This window comes from Calidris pugnax, unplaced genomic scaffold, assembly GCF_001431845.1.
Source record: "Calidris pugnax isolate Ruff unplaced genomic scaffold, ASM143184v1 scaffold70, whole genome shotgun sequence".
Taxonomy (NCBI): Eukaryota; Metazoa; Chordata; class Aves; order Charadriiformes; family Scolopacidae; genus Calidris; species Calidris pugnax.
The window spans coordinates 9896652-9914381 of record NW_015090862.1 but is presented as its reverse complement, the minus strand read 5'-3'; the positions used below and the strand labels follow the sequence as shown (position 1 = coordinate 9914381).

General features: G+C 38.9%; 1 protein-coding gene across 1 annotated transcript; it reads right to left on the bottom strand.

Annotated features, from left to right (window-relative positions):
• Positions 1–260: 260 nt before the first annotated feature.
• On the bottom strand, positions 261–14270 carry GATM (glycine amidinotransferase (L-arginine:glycine amidinotransferase)). Its single transcript, XM_014944317.1, has 9 exons — positions 14152–14270; positions 13546–13761; positions 7917–8112; positions 7273–7463; positions 5882–6019; positions 5435–5599; positions 3502–3565; positions 3296–3412; positions 261–1318 (listed from the first exon to the last, which is right to left on the bottom strand). The coding sequence occupies exons 1-9, from the start codon at positions 14218–14220 to the stop codon at positions 1206–1208; spliced, it is 1269 nt and encodes a 422-aa protein (XP_014799803.1). The 5' UTR covers positions 14221–14270; the 3' UTR covers positions 261–1205.
• Positions 14271–17730: the final 3460 nt, after the last annotated feature.

Here is a 17730-nt window from a genome sequence, read left to right as displayed (position 1 = left end):
TGTTATGCCTGACATCTTTTGTCAAGGTGTACTGCATTGTCTGACTCAATAGATTCCTCACACTCTGGTAAGAAACATCTATTAGTGTTACTTTCCCCCACCAGTCATACTTCTGTGAAAACAGAAGCAGAAATGAACAATACAGTACAAGGATTTTCTGCATTATACAAGTGGCTAAGATGTTACACATTTTACAGAGAAAGACCCATGTGTATTTTGTATTTCCATCTGTATTCCACAAATATGTACCCATCCAGGAATTCCATGCAAAAAAAAAACTTTATTAGCATAAAAAGTACATATTCAGTAATCAATACTCAAATTCCTTCACAGCATCTGGCATGTTTGATACATCTTTCTGTATCTGCTACAGCTGGAGGAAGAAGAGGTTGTAAGACGTCAGAGGTTAGAGGGGGGTTGTTGTTGGTTAGGGTTTTTTTTTTTTGGTTTTGTGCTTTTTTCTTTTAAGTTATGTAAACAATTCAGAGTGAAACCTGCACAAGCAGAATATTAGCTGTCAGTTGTACACTTAAAAGTTAAATAAAAACTAATTTCAGCAATACAAAAAGCAATATAAAAAAATTATTCAGATGCATGCCATGCATCAGAAGAAAAATATAGGAAGACATGGCAAGTAAGTGAACATGTCTTAAAGGTTAAATCATACTGGAAGTTCTCTGTAAATATCTGTATGGCTCAACGTGGAAAACATAAAATTACTTGGTTCCATAAGAGATCTGTACAGTTGTGTCTATTTTGACCTCATTAAACAAAAATATATTAGAACAATAGACTGATTAAAAGGAATAAGAAAAGTTTACTCAAGTTTAACATATCAAGCTGCCTATTTGATAGAGTAACCAGACAGAGGTAGATGTCCAATATTAGCAGCCAAGCTATTCTAGCAAGACCTTTTAGCTAGCTTGTCAAGTTTTTACATTCAAAGCCAATGTGAAAAGGCTTCATAGATGAAGGATGTATTTCAAAAAGCCAGCCAGAAAACCTGTATTGCTGATGGAAGTACTTTCAATTATACTGATAAAAATGAAGACTATGTAAGAATAAATCATTTACCAGACCACTGTAAGGACACCACTGATCAAGCACTAGAGCTCATACCGTTGTTTTAACAGAAGTGAAATTAATTTGTTCATTTCTTATGCTTATTTTAGAAGCTGAACTATTGCCACCTATCTGGCTCATAACTAGTCAAAATAAGATTGCAGGGTACCACGGCGGCGGATATCACATGTCCAGCAATGGAAACCACCTCCCAGTGAATTGGCATGGCGAATATTCACTTTAATTGTAGAAATGCCTGCAAGAAACATAGATTGCATACTTTAAAATCAAGATCTCAAATGCATGTGGTAAGCTTTGATCAGAACATTAGATAATGCTTTATCAGATCATATGGCTAGATGCAAGTACAGAAAGTATTTCCTACTCATTTGTTAAGAATTTATTTTCCCAAATTCTAGGCAGAGAACAAGCTAGGAATATAGTTGACTTGTTTATTCCAGTGATACCCTCAGGAATATACAGTGCCTGGAGCACAGCTGGTGTTTGATGTGTTATGATGTGCCGGTAATAAAGAGAAAAATTCAACTTTTGTGGTATATGAAGAATTAGAAAATTCTGCTACAATATATGACCAGGGCATTTACGTAAACCTGTGTGAGGATTTATGGTTAAGACACTGAATGTGCTCTTTCAAGTGTCTTTCAAAAGAAGCAGCTTTCAAAGTACAGAGCTCTGAGTCCCTCTTTCTCTGAAAGGGGAAAGAAGCTGTTATACTTACTACCTAAGTTAAGCTTCCACCCACTTCTTTTCAGCTGTGATGTTTCAGCTGTGGCTCAGTTTATACAAAGTCCTGACAGATGGATTAGGATCAGAAGACTTTTCTGTTACGAAGTTTGCCTTTTTGCTTCTTGGTACTCTCAGGAGCAGCTCAGTAGAATCCATCATCTAGGTCAGCAATAGTTTTGTTCCCAGGAGACCCATCTCAGTCCTAGGAACTTACTGACTACAGGAGTTTATTTAGAACTCACACAGACTGTGAAGTTCAAGTATGAAAGATATGTCATGATTAGCATTAATAGCCTCATTTTTTAAGTACTTTCAAGCTTTTATAAATCCTCAGCTCCTTGGTCATGCAGAGAATTAAAACAACCTAAGATTGAAAAGCTAAGTGATTCGCTAAAGGTTGTACAGCCAGTCTTTACAATCAGATTAAAGCATTAGATTGCATGGTTCTCACCTGCAATCATCTCAGATTTGAGGGAAGCTTCAATAAGCACACTCACATCCATGGCACTAACCCTTCTTCTAGGTTCAGAGTTGCTATCTTCCACCTTTGGATCATTCTCTCCTTCCCATCATCTTTCTCCCTTTAAAGGAGTCTTCTGCTACTGGGCAGTATTATCTTTTACTCTACAATCCATGATCTCTCACTTCTCTTGACTTCTCATTTACCCACCAGTCTTCTTCCTACCCTGGCAGCTTTTGCATCACCCTGTACTTACCCTGCAGCAATAATCAGCTGGCTGTAGCACCAAGCAATCTGGCCACCATCCTACTAACCAACTATGAGCCAAAAATAGATCTACCTGTGTCTTTCCCTCCAAGCATGATGGAAGCAGTTGGATTAACTGCATGAGTTCAGATTTTTAAGTCTGTATTATTTGTCTTTGCAGTGAGATGTCCATAAGACTTTCGGGTTTTATGTTCAATTACAGTTCTCCTGCCACTACATACCTAAAGGAATTCTACCCTGTCATGAGGTTACATCTCACAGGACTGAGATTTTCCACAAATGAGCCGAAGTGCCTGGTTATGTGGTCTTAATATGACAGTTTAAAGTACAATGCATTTAAAACTAGACAAATCCGAAAGCATTTTGGCAATGAGTGATAGCCAGCTTTACATCACTCAGCAATATGCACTGAACCTCTCCAAGACCGACTTTAACCTCCAAACTGAAGAGACAGTTATGTATTTAAAAAGCTCATTCAAAAGCATGGTAGCAGTAACTTTAATTGCTACTCATACCTTTATTTGCTGCAAGCTGTAGGGAGCACAAGATGTAAGAAGCCTGTATCTGTATCCATATGACTCAAACGTTCAGGAGAGAAATCACTGAGTGATTCTTATTCGCTAATCCAATTGTTTGAGTACCTTTTCCAGTGCTGTCTGCATTGAGTACTTTAAGCAAAACCTTCATTCATCCTGATGTGCCTAGCTGGTATCACGATCATTTCGGTTTTAGTATATGCTGAAATACATGAGGACATACCCAGATTTTCAAACATCTTCTGAATTGATGTCTCATTGGCATCCACCATCACACGTTTCTCATCCAGCATTAGGACATTCATGGAGAGCCATTTGGAAGACATCCACAGTGGGTGATCTAAACACATGAGAATGAACCTTCTACTGTACTAACGTCACCATATATTAATACTCTTAAAATTCTTAGAAATGAAATAGTGAATATACCATCTGGGATGAGTGGCACCGGGGGGCGAATCACAGTCCAGCCTGCTTTCTTGAAGAGCTCAATCTGAAAGAGCAATTTAGATTCTAAACAAGATTCTTAAAGTATCACATTACATTGTTCAACCTACGCCACATTTTCCCAGGCATACATGACATCCCCTTCCCTCTGTTTACTCTTGCCCCCATTCAAGTTCCATCTACAAATCCAGTTTTCATACAAGCATTTTTGAAAGCCTTTTCAAGCTTTGCATACCACTAGCATTTGTTTCTACTGTTTTTATATATGCTAGGTATACTAAGATACGTTAAAGACAAAAGGTAACACATGAAACGTGAAGCCTGTGAAGTAAAGACATTAATAACAGCACAGAAGTATTTAATTCTTTATTACTTGTGTTTTTTCTTCCCCATATGACTGTAAAAGCCATTGATATGAATTATACTGCCATTTGTAGAACCACACCTACCAAAAACATCACATAAAATTATGTTTGCAGCATGCTTAATAAGAAACTTAATATGCAGTTTATTTAACAAAGAGAAAAAAAAAAAGGCATCCTAGGGAATTATTTACATCTCCAAATTACACAGCTAAGTTAAAAATAAGAGGAGGATAATTTTCAACTTTGTTGTCTGCATACTTGGAAGAGCTCTTTATTCAAGCGTTACCAGGAGGGGGAGCTCCCATTCTGAAAACTCACTAACTAGCCTGGCCTGCCGGGATTTTAGAGAACGGCCCTCTTCCACCCGCAACCTCTGCCCCCATTTCCCAGTCATCCAGAACTGCCAAATCAGTTTTTACGAAAGAAAGCTGCATGTATCTTTTCTATCTACACAGACAGCAGCTTTCCATTTAAAAAGTCCCAGCACATAGGTTTAACACAAGGAGACCAAGAGCCTCCTTTTGCAAGTAAGTATGAAAAATGGGGGAAGAGAAGAGGGGAGGAAAAGACTGATTGTTTTAAAACTTATATTATCCTACTGGATATTACAAGAAGCAGTAATTTAATGGAATCAGTTGCATTGAAACCACTTGCTGAGAAGAGACTAATACTAACTCTAAGAGCTATGCTGTACACATGGTTCCGTAATCTCTGCTGCACACAGCTCTAGCCCACTGAGTGAGCCTCGGCTCTGCTATTCCCATGTGGTTGTACAGCTTCTGAAATCAGGGGATCCTCCAAAAATCCTCAAGCACTTGACAGTACAGGTAACATGTCTGTAACATGAGCTCACACTCTCTGGAAAGCTTTCTGATCTGATTGCACTGTTTAGCAATATCAGCTTTTTCTCTGAGTGAAGTAGCAGGTTTTACATACTGAGCCATGTCTCCCCTCTTTCCTACTCTGCAAAAAGTATTTCCCACTCAGTTACAAGCTGAATGCCTGAGCAATTACCAGCCTCCTGTCATTGATACAGTTAAAAACACCAAAGGAGAGGCTTCCAAAATAGGAATTAAAAAGGGTGGCTACTCATCTGAGCAGCAGAAAACCCTCAATTTCTCCTTGGATAAAATTAATATATTTAAGTAGTGGAAGCATTCAGACAAGTTCTATATCCTGTGTATTTGCTTTGATACTACACTGTTACAAAGATAGATTGCTTCCACCATATGTAAACTATGTACAATAGTTATATACAATATATATAATAGAAATACACAATGCATCGACCTAGCCTCACAATAAGTAAGCATAAAGAGCAATCACAGAAAACTGAGAGAGAACAGTGGTCATTGCACCGATGAGAAACTTCTAGAGTCAAGATGCAAATATATCTATAAGCTCCTGAACAACTGACTGCTACTTAAATTCAATAATTTAATATTATTCAAGTGTATATACAAAATAAACTCGTGGATTAGCAGCAGGGACCTAATCGAGCTGAGTCATTTTAAAAACAGAAAACACTTTCACTTCTGCTACACTCTTACCTGATGGCAGGGACGGTCTGGGTTAGAAAGCACAAGACCAGGTCCAATGATATTAAAAGTAGCATCAATATGCATAGGGTTAGGATCCTTAAAGGATATTATATGCACTCTGTAGTCTGGTGCAAGATGTCGCCTCATCCATTCAATGCCCATGTAATTTGTAACCTGAAAACAGGACAAAATAAGTTTCAGTAGGCTAGAATATAAACTGCATCTAAGCTTAGTTTGCCTAAGCTTTTATTCAAATAAATACTTAAAGCCAGCTTGTGCCTTTAGCTAACCCCTTAGCTGTAAGACAGTCTCATACAGTGTATCGACATTCTATAAATAGCAACTTATTTTGTCAACACTCTTATTTTAATGCTGTTCAGGAATTTAAGAAGACATAAATACAAGTATCAATCATTAAGAACAATACCAAAACTGCTGGAAGAAACCTTTGTTTACCTGGCTCCTTTGTACAAAGATATCTCTTCCAGCTCTAATGAAGTCAGCAGCGTCAAAGCATGGCTCAAATTCTGTAGTTACAAATTTTCCCTGAGCAGCCAGCTTATGCCTGTCTTCAACAGAGTGGATTGGATAATCCTAGTTATAGAAAAAGGAGATGGTAAAGGAAAGTTTTCAAACTGTTTGCTACTGAAGAGTATTTTGAACTTAAGAAAGTATGCTTATAATGCTAGCTACTATGCTCCTCGGAGATGGTTTGGTTTACTTGTACTAGAATAAGAAAAGAAAGCATAAATGGGGAAGTTTAAGTGAAAGGTTTCAAGTACATTTAAGAATAGGTGATAAGAGACAATACTTATATCAGGAAGTTAATTGCTCTTCAGAGCCACTGTCTCTATAATATTTGGACTCCTGGATGAAAAGTATTCATTACCATCAGACTTTAACTATCAGTCCAACAAACCACAGTGACAGAAATACTGGTATGCAAGCTATTTCCTAACAAAGGTGGACTCCCTACTTTTTCCACATTTTAGAATGGAGCAGTACTTCAAACTAGAAGGTAGGTCTTCAGGATCATTCAAAAAATATTTTAAAATGAAACAATGCAAGAACAACTGAGGTTTAAAAACCAGCACAAACAAGAACTACTGGATAGGTAGTTTCTATGCTTTAGAACAGGCTCTGCAAGTTTTCTGACAGATTCCTCTAAGGTAATTTTGTTTAACAAAGACCTCTTTGCATTATTGATAAGATGTCACTGTTTCCAGAAAGTTATAATCATTCCACCACCAGTTTTACTGCGCTTATTGTAGATGCTCTACCAAGGTCCTAATGCATTTAGAGGCCTACAAGAAGCTATGAAAATTGAGTAAAAATTATTTTTTAAAAAATCACTTAAATATTTGGAAGGTAAATACTCAGAGTTTAGATCCTCCACTGTTTCTTCTATGTAACGTTCAAAATACTAATCATCATGCAAAACAAGGATTATGAGGTTTTTTCTGTGGCAAAATATATATTCTTTTGTACTTTCCTGATACACTCAAGACATAGAAAAATTCTAAGGGAATCTTTATTCTATAAAGTAACCTTTGTGATGTCCTTCCAGCTTTCCTTCCTCTTCAGTAGTGCTAAGCCAGTAATCAAAACAATTCAAAGCAGACTTGAATTTAATAGACACAACTTCCTCTTTTTTATTCCTGCACACACTCAGTTTCAGTCGGAAAGGCTACAGAATATTTTCGTACCACTAGAAAAAACACAATTTTCCAGATTTGTTTTGTTCTCCCCCTTCCCCTGACGTTTTGAAACCTAGATATCATGTTGAAACTATCAACAAAATTCTGTATAACCAGAACCGCAGTTCTAAAGCAAAATGAGAACAATACCTGATCATAGAGTTCATCTGCCATTGTGGGTTTGGGGGCAGTTGTCCACTTAGCACCACAATTGAAATAATCTTTGATTATTCGTCTATATGCTCTGTACTCAAAAAATCGAGCACGCCAAGCCATAGGCGCTTCAATAATTTCATTTCCCACCACCAACAGGATGTCTCTTGGCATGGCAGCATACATACCTGAAAGGAAAAAGGCCATTAACCTATCAGACAAATATGCTTTTCTCAGCTCCTTCAGTTTATTCACTTTTCACTTTCCTTTTTACCATTACTTCTATCCATAAGAATGGCAAAAAGCATCTTTAGCAAAGCCAGGAAACCAGCACGTAATTTGAGGTCCTTATATTCTTCAGTAAGTTTTCAAAGTGACATTTTTTAGCTCGAAAAAGTTCAGGTTAGGTATTAGGAAAACATCTTTCATTAGGAAATCCATGCAGCACTGGAACAGATCAGCAAACCAGGTGGCAGAATCTCCATCCCTGGAAATTTTCCAAGTCACAGCTACACAAAGCTATGACTGACTTCATCTAACACTGGCAATAATCCTGCTCCAAGCAAGAAGGTAGATTAGACATCCAAAATGTCTAAGACGAGCTAAACAGAGGTGGTCTTCAACAACGGAAGAACATTTACCTGTAGACTCAAAATCGGGTGTTTTATACTTCACAGACCAGTCAATTGGATCAGGCCTCTTGACAGTTACACCTTCTTTTTTCAAAATATTGCACATCTCTTCAATTTCAGCAATAGCTTTTTTTACGTGTTCTTTGGGGAAGCTCTGGCCTCCAAATTTCTGATAAAATCCCCAATACTTTTCATATGTGTTGGCCTAAAACAAAAGGACAGGTAAGTAACAAAGAATAAGCATCATTTTTTTTTGGTAGAGTGAAACAGATGCATAAGACACAATTCTTAATGTTCAAAGTTTGTTGTTCTTCTTTCACTGACTTCCTATATGTGTTATGACCCTAATATATCATACTGTGCCTTACACTTGATTCCTGCAATATTTTGAAGAGTTGCTAAGAATTGTTAATGTCTTGCCGATTCTTCTAAAATAAAGGGGCACGAGGGGAGGGAAAGGGGGGAAAGAAAGGGAGAAACTTCAATGCTTCCGATAAATGCTCATTTATTCCTGATTGAGAATCCATATCCTAGTAGTACTTAGCTGTCTTTATTTTTTGACTTTACTACCTATGTTTCTACATTGTATTGGCAAGGATTCACTCAGATGTTTTGTGATATGCATGTGTCCAGCCATTAAATTTATGTTAACTTGGTGTTAAGACTAGTTGTGAATAGCTGATGTCTTCACAAATACTTATATACAGTAAAAAAATAGTTCATTGAACTAGCACATAATTTCAGTACTCCTAACAAACTGTACATGCGGCATGATGCCCAAGGAAAAAAAAAAAGTCCTCTGAGGACACATTTCATTCCCACTTGCAAACTCAGTTTGACTTTTAGAAGGGATTCAGGATATTTCATTTCCTCATATTTTTGGATATAGATGGATCAATAGTTTATACTATTTGTTTCTACTGATGGAAATACTATTACAAATAATGTAATAAATATTTCTAGAATTCTTTTCCGCTCTTTAGCCATAGCCTTACAGAAAGTCTCATTATTTAGCAAATCACTGATGAAAACCAAGTGATGACATTACACTTCAGTTAGTATTTAGTGGCTAGTATTGCCAAGCAGCCGTGAAAGATTTGGTCCTTATTACTCTAGACCTGTACAAACACACCAAACACACTCTACTATTTAATAAGGCTAGCAGACATGCTTTTAAGTGAAAACAACCTTGAGCTCATCTCCAAAATGCATACATCTGTAGTCACCTTGTTAAAACCTCACTTCGGTACTGTCACAGTGGTGACATCAGGAATTCTAAAGCCATCCCAAGTACAGGTAACATGCCTTGTTGGCTAGAAGGGGCCATACTTCAGGTACAGCAGCAGTCTAGAAAATGCAAGAGATACTAAATTCACCTGTCGGGGCTGGATTAAAGCAAGTACAACATTTACAGGCCTAAATCCTCTACTCCTGAAATCCTGTGTTAGTCTTCTCAAATTAAAAGCTAATTCAAAACAATGTCCTAGTTCTTGTGGTTAAGGAATCCAGACATATAATCAAAAAATATGATGCTCTTTCAGTTCAGTGTATCTTTGAAAGTATTTCATTCACACTTATAAACTGTGAAACCAGTAGTTTTGATGGGTCTCTGCTAACACTAACATGACAGGAACAAGTACCTGTGGAGCCCTTCTGGAAAGACAGCAGAAGGGGTCAGGAACAGGTGAGCAAGTGGTCAGACCTAACTTCTACCAAACTGAGTCCTGCTCATTCAGGCAGCACAAGTGACAGCAATGGGATGCAGGAGAACCTGCCCTTCCAAAAACAAGGTTATCTCCTGACACTGCAGTCCTGACTGCTTTCCATAAAGCAATGTTCTGTACAAAACCAATGTAACGATGTTCATTTTGTACTAACACTGTCAGTGAGCTCCAAGCAGGCAAGGCCATTCATCTGAAGGCATGCCTGCTATCCTCTAACAATACAGGCTATGCACTCTACTATTTCTGGATATTTGCCCTCATGCTAGAGAGGTTAAGACAGAAGGAAAATTCAACCTTTTAGGCATCCATAACATTTATATAGAGAGCCCAGGCAAAGGTCTCAGCATGGCCACCCTGCTTCTCCAGTTCTGAAGCTTCTTTCCATCCTTCCAAAGGAACTTACTCTTTTTCTATAAGTGAAGTCTTGGGTAATTTGATCACCTTGATTTGCCAGCTGTTCAGAAGTCACATGCAGATCATATGAAGCGCCTAGCACTCCTATGGAAACCTCTTCTGCTAATGAGACATATGTGTCCTAAGGAGTAAAGCTAGTTATTTTCAGAGCAACCCATAATGTATTTTAATATCACTAATTCCTAACAGGTGCAGCTTCCCTCTTCACCAGGTGTCCTCTAGTAGTGCTCTTTTTCAAACCTGAGAAATTACACTAATATGATGGCATAATCTTAAAGTTATGACAGAGTAAAGGTTAGCGCCGTACCATCTCTCATATTCCCTACCTTCTGAAAAACTGGGAAAAAAGATATATGAGTGGGACATCTATTTCATACCAATTTAGGGTTGAGATTTCAGGCCCCTTTGATCATATACATACAACTCATTTCAGATCTTTTGGAAACGTACCACGGCAAAACAGAAAAGAGCTTCAAATAATCTCTTCAATGCACCTTATAACCTACTGTCTGAGAGTACCTGAGAAACTGTAACAGCATTTAAGAAAAACTCTTTCTTTTCACAAAGAAATTTAGTAGTGTGCTGTAAGGAAAAGATTGCCTTCAAGAAACAGCAGAATTACTCCCTATAGTTGCTTTATATTTTAAACATTTGTTGTGGTAAATAATTAACACTATCAATGTCAACGCTCTGGAGATGTAGCTTAAAGGTAGTAATAACAGTCATTAAGTTTAGTAGATTGGAACAGAAATTCAGATCAAAATGCTTTATGCCTAATTCAGCAGTATCCCCCCAGCTTCTCACGCAAGTTATATGATCTGTGGTAATAATACCTCTTCACTAAAAATGCATTATTATTCACAAAATATACTGAAAAACACTGTGGAGTACAGAGCTATAAAGTTCATCTGTTTGACTAAGTGTCAGAAGAATACATCTGAACTACGATATTTTTTACCAAAGTGCTAATTCAAAAAAGGGCATCTGCCTAATTAATATAGTTGTTAATCTCCTAGTTGAGATTTCCCATGTTTCCCAATAGTATATTTACCTCTACATAACCTACATAGCCCATTTCAAGCTCCCAAAGAGATATGTAATAGTGTCATCTTGTTAATATTCATTGGGTATGTAGGGCTCCCTATTCAATTCATTCCTTCCCCCTTCTTATGCCAAGCGCATCATTTCCCACATCACAGCACAAAGACCTGCGTATACCAAAACCACATCTCAAAGTACTGAATGCAGCCGTATTTCCTGCACTTAAATATTTTGTAAATAAACATGCATACAATCCTAAAACACAACTTAGAAGTATATCTCAAAGCAAGTATTTACCAAACTGTTACAATTTGAGATGTGTTTTTTTTTAAAGCATCTCAGGTCCAAAGCTTTAATTTTTCCTTACACAACTCAAAATTGCTAGTTTTAAACTGCAGTTTTTATAACCAATGACCCTCATTCATACTTGGCAGAAGGCAGGGGATACACTTCCACCCCAGTATTGCTACTTACAGGGACAGTAATGGGCATTTTTGGCTATTGTATTCCACTGGAGCAGCACACACATACACATCTTACCTTTCAGCCACATAGAGATTTGAACAATAACTGAATCTATTAATATATTTCAATATTGGCAAGATAGGACTTGGACTACTGTTTGGATTATTCAGCAACTCCCTCAATTAAAGTTACTGTTGCAGTTTCTACTGCAAAATTTAAGACAAAAGCAGAGAAAATGAGAGGAAACCACATCTCAGCTGGCACGCTCTACTAGTATTACCTGTTGTGGCCAATGCATCCTTGGCATTCTCGTGTGTGACTTGGCAGTTCACATAAAGCAAAGCTAAGCTTTCTTTAACCCCAAGTTGTAGGTATTTGAATTGCAGAGAAAATCCTATACTTTGACATTCCTCATTAAGCTTTTGATATTGCACGTAACAGAAAGTGACATTCTGACCTCATTTGACTAGTTATAGCTTAATAAGCAGTAGAACCAGGCTTTCTGTGTAGCCTGTCACACTTCAGGCAGTTAGACATTTGAAAGAGTATTTTTTTCTAACATTAAAGCAAGCCCATGGCCACTACTTGAGAATAGAATTTTGCCTTATTTAATGTTACAATGTAAAATAGACGTGTTTTTTCCTTCCTCTTTCTGTACATTCATTATAGCAGTTTTAAGTACATAAATGCGCATACATACACTTGTATATTAGAAATGCCAATCCTCATTCACTTCTTTTTCTGAAGCTGCTAGAATATCTTTGGAGTGCCTGAAACAGGATTCCAGAGGTTGGTAACTGAGCTTCAGCTTTCCAGGAGTTAATAAAGTCATGATGAAGTCAGTGGTATAGTTTTCATTGAGCTCACTGAGGCCAAGTTATCATCTCAAGTGTCCTGATGTAAGTCAAATGATTACTCTTCTATCTTGGGATTAGAACTACCAAACTGCAGTAATTCATTCACACTCCTCCAACTACTGTAGTCCAGAATCATAGTCCAGATTGTAAAAAACAAACAAACATAAAAGGGGCTAGGGGACGATAAGTTTTCTTTACCCAAACTTCCTCTAAACTACCATTTCTAGCACTTTAACCATATTTTCCATATCTTTGTTTGCCATTCCTTCAACACCAGATCAGAAGAATTCCCTTTCCTTTTTATCTGAGGTCTTCCAGCCAACTTTGTCAAGCTATCCTTTACAATTTTACTAAGGTCTTTTCAGCAGCAGTAGTGTGCCAGCTCATTTTTCTGTGATAGCCATGGATTATGTGCTGCCTTGGAGGTAGTACTGTACTGTGACACTGAAAGAGAACAATTCAAGATCATCCCCACGAATGCAGGTAACAACACATACTTAGCAACTTTAAAGTCCAGGTAAAGTACACAATAAAAATCTGGAGCAAGCCCACTGTTTGAGTGCTCCTGCTCTAAAATACAACATTTCAGAGAACAAAGACATGGATTTATTTAGGTTGCTGCAGTTGTTTTAGGCACAGAAAAATCCTAAAAAAGCAGAGGAGTATGTGTTTCCATACAATACTTACCAGAGCACATAAGAGTTGCCATGAGCTATTTAAACAGAATGGTCCTGTTAGTCTATAGCTACGGAACTCAATGTTTCTCAAACTATTAAGTAGTAAACTACAGTTTTTTTCAAATGTTAACCCTACTTTTGAACCCAATTAATCCTTCATTAGTCCTACCAGCTATCTCAAAAGCTAGAGTGCACACTTTGATAGCATTAGGGCTATATTACTAGAGCAGACTGCACATATTAGAGATTCTCTCTACTACTAGCTGTTTTAGCAGAAGTCAATTCAGTTGAAACTAGAAAGAAAAAACATATTCCCCAACAATATGGCTATGTAAACAAGTACTTGGAAAGAAGAAGCCTCAAGATTAAACACCACACCTTCTGCACTGTAAACCTTAAGCAATTTGTACATATAAAAAGTGCATTATTTCCTATTTAAGGTTGTTTTTTTATTGTTTACCTTAACCTCCACAGAAAAAGGTGGGACACACGCATTTTCAGCTCTTCCCACAATGACCTCTTCCAGTGGGTCCCATTCATTGTACGAGCAAACGGGACAGTCCTTAGGCACAGGGCTAGTGGCCTTGTCATCAGCAGCACAGGTGTTCTTGGAGGCTGTAGCTGCCTGGGTGCTCTGTAAAGATCGCTGCACCCATCCTGTAAAGACTCTGCCAAGCTTAAAATAAAAATAAGAATTAAAATTATGTGTCTCTTACAAAAGGCAAAGAGCAATGCTTCAGTCCACAAGTGCCTTACTCTGTAATCCCAAAGCAATGTACGTTATTTGGAGCACTAACAGAAACACACTCGTTGTTACAGCCATTCTCATTTTTTCATGGCCTACCAGGTGCTTAAATCCACCGTTCAAAAACACATTCAGTTTAGAAGGGTAACGACACAGGAGAACAGCACTGACAGTGGCGGCTGGAGTCACTGAACTCCGTGCTGCTGACCAGGAGGATGCATGGGTAAATCAAAGAAGCCCGTGGCCGTCCGCCGCCCCCCGCACAGGAGCACCCTCAAACCCGGCCCCCCGAACCCGGCGGCGGCTCTGCGCGGCACCAACCCGCCAGCCGATGTAATGCGCCGCTTCGGCTCCCCGGCTCCCACCGCGCAAGCACCGCACTCGCAGCATCCCCGCTGGCAGGAGAGCTCCGCCGGCCGCGTAAGCCTGTCCTGCGCCCAGCCCGCCGCTTTTATAGCGGCCCGCCCCGAGTATGTGTTTCCATACAATACTTACCAGAGCACATAAGAGTTGCCATGAGCTATTTAAACAGAATGGTCCTGTTAGTCTATAGCTACGGAACTCAATGTTTCTCAAACTATTAAGTAGTAAACTACAGTTTTTTTCAAATGTTAACCCTACTTTTGAACCCAATTAATCCTTCATTAGTCCTACCAGCTATCTCAAAAGCTAGAGTGCACACTTTGATAGCATTAGGGCTATATTACTAGAGCAGACTGCACATATTAGAGATTCTCTCTACTACTAGCTGTTTTAGCAGAAGTCAATTCAGTTGAAACTAGAAAGAAAAAACATATTCCCCAACAATATGGCTATGTAAACAAGTACTTGGAAAGAAGAAGCCTCAAGATTAAACACCACACCTTCTGCACTGTAAACCTTAAGCAATTTGTACATATAAAAAGTGCATTATTTCCTATTTAAGGTTGTTTTTTTATTGTTTACCTTAACCTCCACAGAAAAAGGTGGGACACACGCATTTTCAGCTCTTCCCACAATGACCTCTTCCAGTGGGTCCCATTCATTGTACGAGCAAACGGGACAGTCCTTAGGCACAGGGCTAGTGGCCTTGTCATCAGCAGCACAGGTGTTCTTGGAGGCTGTAGCTGCCTGGGTGCTCTGTAAAGATCGCTGCACCCATCCTGTAAAGACTCTGCCAAGCTTAAAATAAAAATAAGAATTAAAATTATGTGTCCCTTACAAAAGGCAAAGAGCAATGCTTCAGTCCACAAGTGCCTTACTCTGTAATCCCAAAGCAATGTACGTTATTTGGAGCACTAACAGAAACACACTCGTTGTTACAGCCATTCTCATTTTTTCATGGCCTACCAGGTGCTTAAATCCACCGTTCAAAAACACATTCAGTTTAGAAGGGTAACGACACAGGAGAACAGCACTGACAGTGGCGGCTGGAGTCACTGAACTCCGTGCTGCTGACCAGGAGGATGCATGGGTAAATCAAAGAAGCCCGTGGCCGTCCGCCGCCCCCCGCACAGGAGCACCCTCAAACCCGGCCCCCCGAACCCGGCGGCGGCTCTGCGCGGCACCAACCCGCCAGCCGATGTAATGCGCCGCTTCGGCTCCCCGGCTCCCACCGCGCAAGCACCGCACTCGCAGCATCCCCGCTGGCAGGAGAGCTCCGCCGGCCGCGTAAGCCTGTCCTGCGCCCAGCCCGCCGCTTTTATAGCGGCCCGCCACGCACCGGCACCGCCCCGATGGAGCCCGTCCCGGGGCCGGTGCGGAGCCGCTGCGGACGGGGCGTCCCCGGGTGCGGGCGTGGATGAAGGAACGGCTGGAGGGATGAGGCGGGATGAGGCAATCTGCAAAGCTGACGGACGGCTTCTTTCGACATACCTGGATTTCACCTCCACAGATGGCTCTTTAGCAGCAATCTGACTTTGAAGGTTTCCAGTCAGGATTAAAATTCTTCCGTATAAAACATGCTGAAGTCCATCAGTCAGTTATTTTTAGTCATCAAATATATATGTTCTTCATTAAGCCTGTAGTAGACAAAAGAAATTAAATCTTACCGAAATTTCCAATCCATATGTTAAGATTTCAGATTTTTAGACAATAACCTAATGATTTTGTGATTTGCTTAAAAATATTTTAATTCTTTGTTATTGAAAGGGTGCTTCAATAATAAAATTAATTTTAAATCTGGCTTCTTCAAAATGCATACTGCGATATGATGAAAAGTCATCTTAAAACAAAAATCTAAAATAGTTAGCTTGCACACTTTTTTCCCCCCTGCAAAATCTCTCCATGATAAAATCAACACAAGTATGTGCAAAAATACTATCTCAACAGAACTGCAATTTACAATGAGAAATGTGTTTCCTATCAGCTCTACTCATATTTAAAATATCCCTCAGGGTAAGAGGAGAGGCTAAGATTCAGCCTTGTTCAATACTCCTCCAGCCTATGCTTGGCTATTCGGAGCAGGTACAGCGGGGCATGGCTGTGAACAGACGTGATACTTAACATTACTTCTATATGTAAGACCATAGGTACTGCTGCCCAACTCAGCACACACATCTACAGCAGCAAAGGAAAAATTTAGTCTTAATGTATATTAAAACATAAGCTACAGTCCTAGAATACAGCAAATCCACTACAGTTTTAACACACCTTAGATATATGAGTAAGCAAGTTTAATTCTACCGGGTAATGAATCACTTAGCACTTCGCCTTTTTGGCACAGGTAAACACTACACCTTCCCAGAAGAAACAGAACAGTGTGAGTTCTCCCTTCATAAATTTACATACTTCTCAGAGCAAAGTTAATTGTTTTAGTTGGTACAATATCAAGCATGCTTTACCCTGTTTCATATTACTACAGAACTTTTTTATAACTCAGTTTGTTAGGACTTAATTGTAACGTAATTGCCTCAAACACTATCCTTGTATTGAAAAGCATACGAGGATGTTCTTTTTAGTTTTAAAAATTAATTTTCTTGATGCTACTTAATTCCTAGTTACCAACTTTTGTTATGTATTTAATTTTTTTAAAACCCCTAATTTTATGCTAGTTCTGCTCTAATGCTTGTCAGTTTATTTTGCTAAGGTCACTCTACTCACATTGACCTTCTAAAAAAATTAATGATTGGCTTGTGGCTAAATCCAAAGGTCTTGCTTCTTTTTCTGTCCTTCTCCACTTATCAGCTAGTTTTGGACCTTTGGATCATTCTTTATCAACTCAGTTTACATAGTTTTTCTGACTCTGCACAATACTTCTTTTCCAACTTACTACATATGTTTGATGGTTTATAGGGTCCCTAAAATTGACCTCACCATCATTTGTTCTTAATGCTTTGTTCTTAATGCTCTACCATTTTTTAAATTTTTCTGCTGGACTGCATTTTTTCTGCTCACATTTTTTTCAGTGAAAACATTCTTTCCCATATGTCAAAGGTCTGCTTCTACCTTTCTTAAGGGTAGTTCCTCCAGGACATAAGCCAATCTTCATTTAGTATAATCAAAGCAGAAATCCTTTCCTTCTCCTAACTGGCACATTCATGGTCTGAACTGGAAACCTTCACTCTTGGTAAACAGCATTTCCTTTCCAGCCTTCACTGAGTACCAGCCATTTGATGCCCAGATTGCCCTCGCGTGGGCCTTGATACCTGCAATGCTATCAATGCACTATCTGTCTACTAGTACCCCTATGCTTCTTTCATTACTTGAGTACTGGGTCACCAGAAAAAAAAAACTCATTCATATCCTTAAAGCAGGCACTTATTTGAATTCTTTCCCTACGTCTTTTTATTCCTTAACACCCAATACAGACTCCATACAGTTCACATTTATGATGTATGGAATCCTCACAGTTCCCTCTTTGGCATCAAAATGACAGTCCTCTTGCTTTTTGTATACTACCTAGTTCTTTATATCTTCTTC